The sequence below is a fragment of the Gobius niger genome, assembly GCF_951799975.1.
Source record: "Gobius niger genome assembly, chromosome: 23".
Classification (NCBI taxonomy): Eukaryota; Metazoa; Chordata; class Actinopteri; order Gobiiformes; family Gobiidae; genus Gobius; species Gobius niger.
This window is the reverse complement of record NC_136874.1, coordinates 14,960,578-14,972,726: the sequence shown is the minus strand read 5'-3', so window position 1 is coordinate 14,972,726 and position 12,149 is coordinate 14,960,578. Positions and strand designations below refer to the sequence as shown.

At 43.8% G+C, this 12,149-nt stretch overlaps 1 protein-coding gene across 2 annotated transcripts; it reads right to left on the bottom strand.

The window, feature by feature from the left end:
* Window positions 1-1,316: 1,316 nt before the first annotated feature.
* Window positions 1,317-11,659, bottom strand: LOC306982141 (uncharacterized protein). 2 transcript variants are annotated; one of them, XM_079581947.1, is made up of 8 exons: window positions 11,505-11,659; window positions 9,474-9,528; window positions 5,684-5,881; window positions 5,221-5,305; window positions 4,713-4,839; window positions 4,363-4,427; window positions 3,588-3,682; window positions 1,317-1,474 (listed from the first exon to the last, which is right to left on the bottom strand). In XM_079581947.1, exons 2-8 carry the CDS (start codon window positions 9,514-9,516, stop codon window positions 1,410-1,412), a joined length of 678 nt encoding a protein of 225 aa, XP_079438073.1. In that variant the 5' UTR covers window positions 9,517-9,528; window positions 11,505-11,659; the 3' UTR covers window positions 1,317-1,409. The 2 variants fall into 2 exon arrangements, with proteins under 2 accessions (XP_079438073.1, XP_079438074.1); XM_079581948.1 differs by having other exon boundaries at window positions 5,684-5,854; window positions 11,505-11,658.
* Window positions 11,660-12,149: the final 490 nt, after the last annotated feature.

Genomic DNA, 12,149 nt, shown 5'->3' with positions numbered 1-12,149 from the left:
GAGTTCCAAGTCATTTTTTCCTAGTTGGAGGTCGGAAATGTACCAGTCACCAGCTGCCTGGAACGCAGCATTTAGCCTTGAAGCTAAAGGCTAACATTTATTGACCGCTAGCAAATGGTAATGACATTTTCATGAAACACGCTCAGCTTGTAGTTTAACCTCTTAACTCCCGCCTGAACCAAGAGCATTTTCTCCAGTTTACCCAAATCCTGTAGGCCAGTGTAACGCCTCATTTGAAAGCTAAGACCTACAAAACTAAATTGATCTTTTTCCTCACATCAGATTTTTTTTTTGTTGGGCAGTCATCTCATTTTTGTCAAATTTTCGTGACTTTTTTGTCACTTTTTCGTCCAATTTTTCGATTTTTTTGGTCCATTTTTTGGTCACTTTTTTGTCACTTTTTCGTCAAATTATTCGCATTTTTTTGTCAAATTCTTATCACTTTTTTGTCCATTTCTTGTCACTTTTTCGTCCATTTTTTCGTGATTTTTTTCTCACTTTTGTCCATTTTTTGTCAGTTTTTCCTCACTTTTTTCACATTTTCGTCTCAGTTTTGTTGCTATTTTCCCACCTTTTTTCCAGAAGCTTTTGGATTGGGGTAAAGCTGGAGAAAATGTGCTCGTTTCAGGTGCGGTTTAAGGGGTTTAAGTCTTCTTCTGATCCCTAATCTTATTCAATGTGCGTAAAAAAATGTTGACAGGAAGTTGTCTTTGCCATACACTGTCAAACAGGAAGTTAGCCAAACACATTCAGGGCACAGAGCCTATTGGATTTGTGATTTGAGCTCATTACATTAACTTTAAACACGCGCATGTAGGAACTTTCACATTTGAGAGAAGACTGAAATGTGACCGGCAAAACAAGTAGAGGAACCGCATGCGTTTCAGAACATGTTTGTGGAGACCTAAACTACTTAGCTTTAAACACATGACCCCATGGCGACAGGGCGATTAGTTGTTGTAGCTAAAAAATACTGTACGGCCTAAACTGCAGGCTGCGCTCAATCATGTGTAGCCCTAATCTTTAAACTTACAAATTCACTCGAAACATGATGAACTTTTGCACCATGCGCCGTTAAACGTCCAGCGAAACTAAAGAGTGATAATATTATTTCACATTAAAAGCACCAACACAGCTCACATCTCCGATCTTCATACAAGCAGGGCCCCGCGGGGGAGGGGGCCGCCGTGCTCTGGTCGTTCAAATCGAGTGTGCCAAAACACTTACCGAGATCACAACATTGAAGAAAATTGTTAAATGTTTGTTTTTTTGTACGTGTTGCAAATAAATAAGGGGCAGGGGGGGGGGATGTACCATGGCGACAAACATGAGTCGAAAGCTAACAGTCAGCAGATGGACAGTGAATGCGGGGACGGGGGGGGGAAGCGGTTGAAGCCACGTGGGGGTTTTTACTCCAGGTCGTTCAAGTCCACGTCGTCTGTGGCCAGGGTGCTGGTCTGCTCCGACGTCACGCCTGAAACACACGGGTAGGTTTAGGTACTGGAGCTTATAGATCACATCAGTACCCCCCCTTTAAAGAGAGGGTATTCTGCTTTTTTCAGTCCCATAGCACCAGTCTATATCACACTACAATGATGACCAAACCTGTTGGTCTGTAAATGCAGTAAATTAGAATAACTGCCTTGTATAAAATGTCTCTCTCAAAATGGCTGTAGTGAATGTCTTGAAATAGGCCTCTGTCTCTTTAAGAACCTCTGAGCCTTTCCGACACGCCCCCTCCACACGCTGTCTGTGGCATCAGTGGGGAGGGGGTTCTGCTGAGGAGCAGTGGTTGGTTACTCGGCTGGTGACGAAAGCTCGGAGGCGTCTCCAGGAGGTGGGGGCGTTCCTAGGAGGACTCAGGCAAACCTATCCCTAAAATGGCCGCCGTCAGAGTTTTTACAGATTACTCAGAAGTACGTGAATGTGCCAAGGCAACACTTCAGGCATGTTTTTAATGAGGGAATGACATTTAACATGAGGTAAAGCTTGAAAAAGGCGATTTTGCATAATACCTCCCTTTAAGTTAGGCGTTTTCCTAGTTAAAACATGGGCCGTGTCCGAATGTCCACCCGAGCCCCCAACTCCTCATTGACCATATAGGGACATGGAGGAACCAGTGAGCCGCATATTACTACTACTGCTGCTACTGCTACTATAAGTTCTGTTATAATAAACTTTTGCAATCAAGACCGACCAAATGGATGGATAAATATGAATCACATCACTTTTGTTTAACACGGATTTTGTATGAATGAAGAAAGCAGCTTGGATTGTTGGCACTTTGCCTGAGAGAAGAAGCTATCGATCCTTTAACATCTCAAGCTGAAGTGGTCTATTCATGAAAAAAATATACAATGATCAAAGCGGTTTTCGTTCATTTGTGTAGCGTTAGTTCAAAGCCCTGTCTGTGCTCCTCAGACTCTCGCACTCTTGTGGTCTCCAGGTGCATCGACCCATCTAGTGAACATCGATGCTCACCACTTTTCAGAATGTTCAGTGCATTACTTTTTGGTCTCTGGACATTCAGACACCACTACATGGTGTACACCCAGTTTAGAACGTACTTCTACTTAAAAAAAGTACAATATGCAACTTGTGTATCTGACCTTGTAGTGAGCCAGCGGCCGTATAAGTGGTCAGCGTGGCACCATTACTTTTCATCACAGTGGTCTCTTGGACGCTCCAGGATCAATTGTTTAGTAGGATTTCTGGTGAGAGGGTCTTTCAGCAGTGAAAACCTACCAAACAATTGATCCTGGAGTGTCCGAGAGCCTCGCTGACCACTCATACGGCCAGTGGGTCACTACAAGGTCAAATACACACAAATATCTGCTTTTTTTTCACATAAAACACTTTTTTGCCCCTTTTAATCCTGATTTGGTCATGAAGCCAGGTATGGTGGTACTTGGAAGGTCAAATGTTTAAAGAGGGCACACTTAACTTTAAATCAAATACTGATTATAGTGATAACATCATCATTACGCTGATTTATTCACAATTCCAAAAACCTTTCACATTCTGTAAAGGTTTTTTATTTGTTTTATTCGATGTATTTCTTTGTATGTTCATCCAATCTCAGGCTAAAAACCAGTGTGCAATAAATAGATGGAATTTCCCTCAACCCTAGACCGAGTCCCTCCCAGCCCGGGCTCAGGCAGTCTCCACGTGTGCAGAGACACATTCAGTCTGCAGATCCTCCTGACCTTTAGACTCTAACATGTCAGTTTAAGCATGCCCCTCTTAGCCCTCATGAGAGAAAGAGGCACACAGTTAAGCCTAAATGAAATATAGACAGCACTAAGCGTTATGTAAACGCTCGTCTTAGGCCAGCTAATGACTATCAAGTGGCATTAGGGGTTGGGGACATGGAGTCTGACATTATTCACATGGACCCAATCGGATTTGTGGCTCAGACATCAGGTTCTCATCACAGGACGAAAACAGCGGAGTGACGGACTCACAGGTCACCTGATCCGACATCGCAAACTTTCAAAGGGGCCAATTCTGCTCAAAGGAAAGCTAGACTCCCGGAGAACAGATTTCATTCATAGAACCGGAGTGTGTGAATATTATAACTCTAGTACTTGAAGTGTCGTCGTCCGGAGACTTCTTCGGCTCCACGTAACCATGACTCAGCAGTTTGGACATGCTGACCGGAGGAGCCTTCTTCTCATATGACCTGGTCAGGAGACATAGAGGACGTTAGGGCCGGAGCTGTGCATCTACAAACTGTGTTTCTTCTTTTATTTTATATAAACACTTTAATACATCAATAAAAAGATAAAAACTTTGTGTCGTGGACGGACCCCAAAACCCCAAGGGCCAAACCTCACTATACTATATACTATACTATATACTAATAACCCAACGTAAAGGACCCTCTTCTACAAATATCACTTATGTACAATACATCACATATGATCTAATTAAATGTTTTGCCAGGAAACAAAATATTATAACAGTATTTTCCAAAGTTTTATTATAAAAATCATATTATACAAGATTATATGTTGCCTGTGCTACATAGAGTTTAAAATCATTTCTCAAAATCATCTTCGGGGCCAGAGGTTCTATCCTGGAGGGCTGGGTTTGGCCCCTGGGTCTGACTTAGAACTGGGGTTCCCAAACATGTCGAACCGCGACCCCCAAAAACACCAGACCAACAACTCGGGAGCCCCAACTGTAAATTAAATGAGTATTTATAATAATTCAGTATTTAAAAGTGTGCTGATTATGATCTTAAACATTGTTTAACTGTCAAACCATTTAAGATCAGGGTTAGCAACTGGCATAGGGTTAAGTTTGCCTAATTTAGTCAAAATCCCCATTCGATTTGAACATTGAAGAGGCATCACTCACGTTCTCTTGTACTTGTTAGTTAAGGACATGGCATCCATTTGGTGGGCCGCCCCATCAGGAGACACCTGAGAGAGAGAGGGGGGGGAGGGGGCAGACTTTAGAGAGGGGGCGGGAGCAGTTCGGAGTGTGAGAAGAGCACAGGCGGATGGGCAGAACTCAAATCATGCCGTTAAAAAAAAAAGAAGATATGAACGTGCATGGTTTAGTCTGGGCTGAAATGGTGAAGATGCAAAACTCCTATCACAACTAAAAAAAAAAAACAAGTTGTGAATAAAAGCCAAATGAAAAGGATGGCCGAATGACTGAAATGAAGAGGTGATGGAGTTCAAAATGGCGTTGGGCCCATTCACCTTCTCGGTATCATGAGTAAAACTATCGGTCTCCTTTTCCCAGGTCACCTCAGTATCGGTGCCGAAAGGAGCCGAGAGGGTCTGCCGGCCCCTCGGCTGGCCGTCAGGGGAGCTGCCTTTGCTTCCGCTGCAAGCACAAGATCATACAGTTCAACCGGGGGCCCGCGCTCGTGCTGGGGGAGTACTCCGTGGTCATGACGAGTGCCGACATGAAAGCAGAGCTGCGTCTAGCAACTTCAGGGCCCTGTGCACAATTCTGTCATTGTACAATAAAAGAGATTTCTCAGACGGGCTATCCTGGCAAGCTGATAACAAACATAACAAAGGCTTCCATTCAATACCAATGCTTCTGATATTTCTTAAGGCCTTTAAAACTTGTACAGAAGACAGACCGGACCGGAGAGTAGCGTTCCCACAAATGCCCAAAGAACCGGCTCAGTATGAAAGGAAGAACACTCTTGACATGCACCGGGGGCCTCAGTGTGGCGTCCATCAGCCTCCGGTTTACCTTTTGGATTCATCGCCTCCGAAAAAGTTGGGTGGAGAGTAGGCCTTCGCCGGTTTGTCTTCCACATCATCCATGCTCAGCAGACCTGAGGACAAGAAGACCACGAGGCACTGTTACGACCGGCGGCCATTTTGACTGGGGATGTTGTGCTGAAGATTGACGGCCCGTGCTTTCACAGCAGTTTTATGTCCTGCGGCGAGAGACTTTTAGCCCAGCACTGCCACGTCAGTCACCCCCATGACAGCAGTGGCTCCAGCAGAGGATGTAGTGTATAAATAATGCAATGTAAAGTTAATGGAGCTAATCAGCGCCGCCTAACGAGGTCTGTGTTATTACTTCTCGTATTATAATGTATTTATGATCGAAAAGGAGCCGTAGGAATAGCTATATTGAAGACTGCACATAAGACTCTACAACCAAAAAGGGTCTATGGCCAGTTCAGAATAACTGGAGCCCACCACACCTTTGTGCCCGCCCTGCTTGGCCAGTTTGACATAGTCCGAGTCGCTCTCGAAGATGCCCACACGCCGCCCGCTGGTGCGCTCCACGGGGGAGGTGTCGGGGCTCTGGGACAGGCCGGGGATCTGGGAGGAGGGGCCGGTCACTCCGGTGGGCAGTGTCCCGGGCTTTATGGCTACAACACACACATCATCGGTTACATCTACAAGATAAATCACAACATCAAATCATTTAGATCAAATAGTGTAAGTGAACAACCCCATCCCCAATTCAAATATGTTAAACATGTTCTGAAATGTGTGAGTAGCTGCAATTTAGGTCCTTAAAGGGGCTAGATGCAAGTTCGCCATTTTATACTCACTACTGCCACCTCAGGTCATATGTGTAACTGCAGCTTCTATATTAAGCTCGTGCATGACGGCACTTCAGACCCGAAGTGACACGTTTTTGAGTGACAGTGCAGGATTTTAGAGGCAGTTGTGGTGAACAGGTCTGAGCTCATTCTACACATTAGGACATGGCTGGAACATGTAGGGGGGGGGAAATACTTAATTTTAAAGGTCCTATATCATGCAAAATCGACTTTTTGGAGCTTTTAGCCATGTTGTTATGCTATTTCCTTATCAAAAATACCCCCAGAGTGTTTTTTGGCTTCATTCTCGCAGTTCTCAGCAATCCTCCTGAATCCTGCTAAACTATTCTGGACACGCCTGTTCTTTTTTCTTACCTAACGATAATGTCGCGGACACTCGGAATTTCTTTCCGGGATTCAGCGACTATCAGCCAAAATATTGTTTTTCTGTGACTGTCTCTGATGATGTTTGGTGAACCTTCCCCAGAATCAAAGTGGATTTACTTTTATAACACACGCGAGTCCCCAATGTGATGGAGAGGCCAGGACAGAGCCAAAACACGTGTTAGCGTGTGTGTGTGTTAGCGTGTGTGTGTGTTAGCGTGTGTGTGTGTTAGCGCGTGTGTGTGTTAGCGCGTGTGTGTGTTAGCGCGTGTGTGTGTTAGCGCGTGTGTGTGTTAGCGCGTGTGTGTGTTAGCGCGTGTGTGTGTTAGCGCGTGTGTGTGTTAGCGCGTGTGTGTGTTAGCGCGTGTGTGTTAGCGCGTGTGTGTTAGCGCGTGTGTGTTAGCGCGTGTGTGTTAGCGTGTGTGTTAGCGTGTGTGTTAGCGTGTGTGTTAGCGTGTGTGTTAGCATGTGTGTTAGCCATTTCTGAAGCTGTGTTGCAGATGTCAACTCCTTATAACTGTATTGTGAAGTAACTTTACTTATTGCTGTGGTATTGATATTCATTTTACTGCTAATAATGCATGGGCAGATCCGCTCGGAGAGAGGGGGCGGAGTTAAACAGGGGGTATTCTGCTTTTTTCAGTCACATAGCACCAGTCTATAGCACACTACAATGATGACGAAACCTTCTGTCAACGTCTGTCAATGCAGTAAATTAGAATAACTGCCTTGTATAAAATTGCTCTCTCAAAATGGCCGTAGCAAATGACTTGAAATAGGCTCCTGACCCTTTCCGACACGCCCCCTCCACATGCTGTCTGTGGCATCACAACAACACTGCGTTCGTTGTCTCCACAGTATTGAAACTAGGATCGGTGCATTTTAATTTTTATTGTTGGAAAGGAGCTACTGTTTATCACTTTGTGAACAATGGCCACACAGGATATTATTTGGAGACGAACCTTCCACACTGGACGCTTGGACGGGGCTCTTGCCTGAAAAATAACTGCTGTTTGGAGGCTCTCTCTTTGCATCTGCCATGCCCTATGGATCTCTAACTATACCCCCATGGACGACACCAGGATCTGCAGGAGCCCATACGATTCAAAAGACGGACATTAACAGTGCAGGTGGACAGTGGTTTTTCGAGGTTACCCGTTAGCTTGTTATAATCGACTACAGCTCATTGTTGATGAAAAGTCTGCAATAAACCACAAATGTGTAAAGCCAGACTCATTGTGTGATCATCGTAAAGGCTGCTTCGAGTAGTTGCCTGCTTTATTGATGTTATTTGTGCATAATATGCTGCCTGTTTTCAATGAATGTTGTGAAGGTGAAGGTTGTTAGCTTGTCGCGGCTAATAGTGCCTTAGCTCCGGGAGAAAACCACTCGGCTACGACTCACTGTAGATGAAATGTGAGCAATAAACTACGAAATCAACAAGCCAGGCTCCGTGTGTGATCGTCACAAAGGCTGCTTCAAGCAGTTGCCTGTTTTAGTGACGTTTTCAATGCATAATATGCTGCTTGTATTCAGTGAATTTTCCCGTTAGCTTATCGCGGCTAGCTTGTTAGCTCCGGGAGAAAACCACTCGGCTACGACTCACTGTAGATGAAATGTGAGCAATAAACTACGAAATCAACAAGCCAGGCTCCGTGTGTGATCATCATAAAGGCTGCTTCAAGCAGTCGCCTGTTTTAGTGACGTTTTCAATGCATAATATGCTGCTTGTGTTCAGTGAATTTTCCCATTAGCTTGTCGCGGCTAGCTTGTTAGCTCCGGGAGAAAACCACTCGGCTATGACCCATTGTAGATGAAATGTGAGCAATAAACTTCCAAATCAACAAGCCAGGCTCCGTGTGTGATCATTGTTAAACGGTTCTTTATGTGTGTGGTGGTTTTATTGACTTTATTTGTGCATATTTCTCGTTTTCACGTGATGACTCGAGGTTTAGCTTAGCATTAGCTTTCTCCGGAGGCTCTGTGCATCATCAAGGCCCAGCGCAGAACCAGACACTGATGTGTGTCTTTGTAAAAGCCTGCTGTGGCTCCGGTTCACGACACATGAAGCTAATCCTCCATGATGACTCTGTTTACATCTTAGGGCTAGACACTGCGGGGAGGGGGTTCTGCTGAGGAGCAGTGGTTGGTTACTCGGCTGGTGACGAAAGGTCGGAGGCGTATCCTGGAGGTCGAGGGCGTTTCCTGAAGGAATCAGGCGTTTTATCCCTAAAATGGCCGCCATCAGAGTTCTTACAGATTACTCGAAAATACGTGAATGTGCCAAGGCAACACTTCAGGCATGGTTTTAATGAGGGAATGACTTAATAACATGATGTAAAGCTTGAAAAAGTCGATTTTGCATATACCCCCCCCTTTAACTGAATCAAAGCATCTTGTCTTCCGGGTTTGCAAAATACCCCCCAAAAATACATATATTTCTCACAAAAAATAGTGGTAGAGGTACAATATATCATATGAATGCCTATACTTTACTTTGGGACGGCTAAAATAGCATGATACAGATCCTTTAACATTTTTAAACTCTATATAGTCCCTTTAAGCTCCTAGGTATGTGTGAATTGTGCATCTGTATATCAAAAACCTGAAACATGTCTCAAAATAACTGGCATTAAAAACAACACTACAACAAACTCAAAACACATGACAAGATGGAGATCTTTGATGAGTTGCATTATGTTATTGCTAACCCACACAGAGGGATGTCAGGGTTATTGGATTCCACAATTGTGGTAATAGATGTCACAAGATGATAAAAACTGTAGCCGTTTTAGAAGCTAATAAAACATAATTCAGCGTAACTAAGTATCTACATTCTCAAAATAATAAACCAATCAGTATGCGACACTTTGTGGATGGCTTACAAAGCTGGTCACATTGTGAAGGTGTGGTGATCCATTAGACCAGTGTGAGCATCAGTAAACAAAGCAAACCACCCGATTTCAATAAAACAATCATGGGTGGCAAACCATTGCATCTGTGATATTACTGGAGATAAAGTAAAGTAAGTACTGGTATTTGTTATGAGTGTACTCACCTCCAGGTTTGACCCGCCTGTGGTTGGGGATAGCAGTGCTCATCTTCAGACGATTCTGAGGAGCAGAGGAAGACAGAGATCACCTTTTGAATTCATTTACCACTTCATTAACTCCTCACCACCCGCCTTAACCTCCAGTCCTGCTTTACCCAGATCTAAAAGAGACCTACAAAACTGATATCATCTTTTCGCTCGTGTAGTCGTCACTTTCTTCCTGTTCGCTTTAATCTAAATTTTTTAATGTTTCTTTTTCGTCAAGAAGTTCTTTAAGTGACGTAAAGTCCCGCTGTAATGAACTGTGATCCTCAATGTCTTAGAGCACGCCAATGAATACTTTTACTTTTATTGATAAACCGTACTTAACAAATCTAATTTCTGTGAAGCTGCTCCTAAGCTGAGGCTTATTGGGCCCAGTTTGCTGCACATTATCCCGTTAGCTGGGCGTCAAGTGAGTTTGTGAGGAGCAAACAAGAACATTTTTTAACTGTTGAGCGCATGTAAAGAGACCCAGCTTTGCCAATACGTTTCTGAAGTGATGACGTCGTCGCTCCACTTCCAGGTCTAACGGAGCTTTCGCCGCATTGACTAGAATGAAATTGATCTGATTTTAACCTGCTGTAGAGTCGACTACGGGCTGAGCACACAGGAATATTACACTTACTCTTGATTTTCTTCTCAAGTCTTTTCCGACATTAGTTACCAATATTTATTTCCATACACAATGAAGTCTTATTCAAATATTTACTTTGCCTGGAGAAACTGGTGAGATAAATGATTAGGTGTAAAACAGTTTTGGCCTTTAGTCTGTTGTTATTTCAGAAGAAGAATCAGATAAAGTTGTGTTTTTTGCTGTGTTTATCTATGGAGCTCTCAATAGTTTGGAAGTGATGTCACACTTAACCAATTGCACACAGATTTGAGCGGAGAAAAAAGTGGCAAAAGTGGGCGGGGCGGAATAAGGGGAATAGTTTATATATGTCTTTGTCTTTTGTTCATGTCATTACTAGAGGAATCCACATGAAACAAAAACTGTTATAAAGGTCATTGTCCAATTATTTTCTCAGAAAAAACGTCAAAAAGTGGTGACAATATTCGAAAAGATGAGCGCGATGTTGTCCAATAGAAAGGGCTTCCAGACCTTTCTGGAAGCCAATCACGATCAAATACTGTTGAGGAAAAACATTTGTCAATTTTCGTTTGAGATTTCTTACAAAAACTGCATTTCTCCCATAGAGTTGAATTGGCCCTGCCCTCCATCTGACATTATGACATCATCACATTCCAAATCGTGAATACCATTTCTCCATTAGAGTAAATGTGGAGTTCTGGTCATCACTATGGCATCTCCATGAAACATATGACAAGGGTTGCATTGATTTTTTTATTTTTTTTATTGGAACGACCAAATGGAATTTTCTTCCAATTTTGAAACGTTTTTTTTACTCCCCAAATAAATGCTAGCATCGCATTTTTTACTTTTTTAAATATCAGAGCAAATTAAACAATGTTTTTTTCTGATTTATTTAATAAAGTTTTCAAAAATGCATAGTTTTGATCCTCCTCACACATATACAGCGACATTGCACGGGTGAACCGGTCTAAACTGGTGACTTTGGATATTCCAGATGATCAAATGTGAGCATCAGAACGTAGTTAGATGAAAGCCATGTCGGGCACAGAGGATCTGCTGCTGGACCTAATGTCTAGTCATCATCCTCCCTCCTGTCACATCCCACCTGCTGCCGCTTGGAGCATCCTTCCCAACGCTGCAGGAAATATGCAGTTTATACTCGGTTTGTATTTCCTAACACTTCACATACACGGAACATATAAGCCGGATTCTTCCATGAGAAGCCCGCTGCCTTGACTCGCAGCTCCCGCAGCCATTTAACTAACAAAGCCGTGCTAATTGTGCTAGCCGCCTCGCTAGCTCCACAGCATCCTTCATACGGAACTGAGGCAGCGGGAAACGGCGCGCGGCTCCGGGGCGCCCTGTCGCTGCAAGTGCCTTCAAAACGCTCGCATACTCACGTGGGGGGGGTTATCTGCCGTGAACGGGGCTGATCGTGCAGAGATTTGGAGGCTTCGGAGGTGGATCGGCTTGTTCTCATTCAGCGCAAGGGGCGAGGACTATGGCGAGGACTACACACTTCCGGCTGCACCTGCTGCCCACTTCCGGTAAGCAAGATCGTCTCCGCTCACAGCGCTTCACTCTGCTGCAGTACGCCGCAGTATGGCGGCTTCGGACGGGTTGTACCCATTATAGTAGTGATTGTACCTGATATTGTACCTCTCCTACATACTCTCTACCGAACAACAGGAATTAAGGGAAATATCTGTCCTGTTGGGTTTATGAGTCACGTGACTAAAACCGGTGAGGGTTAGGTTTAGGATTTTATTTTTATTTTTTATTTATTTATTTATTTTAATGTTGCATATACATTCCATAAAAAAACATGAGGTAATCTGTGCAAAATACATAAAACTTGCCAGGGTGAAGGGAAATGGGCACAGTGACCCCACGTGACTTCCGCCTGGACAGTCAGCCAGACGCTGTCCTTCCTGTCCGTTATCTCTTCCCATTAAAAATGAGCAGGTCCCACAGAAATGAAGCAATAGCTTAAGATTTGGTGAAGGACAGCGAGTAAAAGTTCAGATGTGACTGGAGCAGGTTAA

Bases quoted from the DNA above. Each gene is read 5' to 3' on its own strand.
- LOC306982141 (XM_079581947.1), bottom strand. From the start codon at position 9,516: ATGAGCACTGCTATCCCCAACCACAGGCGGGTCAAACCTGGAG. The intron at 4,428-4,712 runs GTGAATGGGCCC...TCTCTCTCTCAG, and splicing joins TTACTCATGATACCGAGAAG to GTGTCTCCTGATGGGGCGGC. The intron at 1,475-3,587 runs GTACTAGAGTTA...CGTGTGTTTCAG, and splicing joins TCCGGACGACGACACTTCAA to GCGTGACGTCGGAGCAGACC.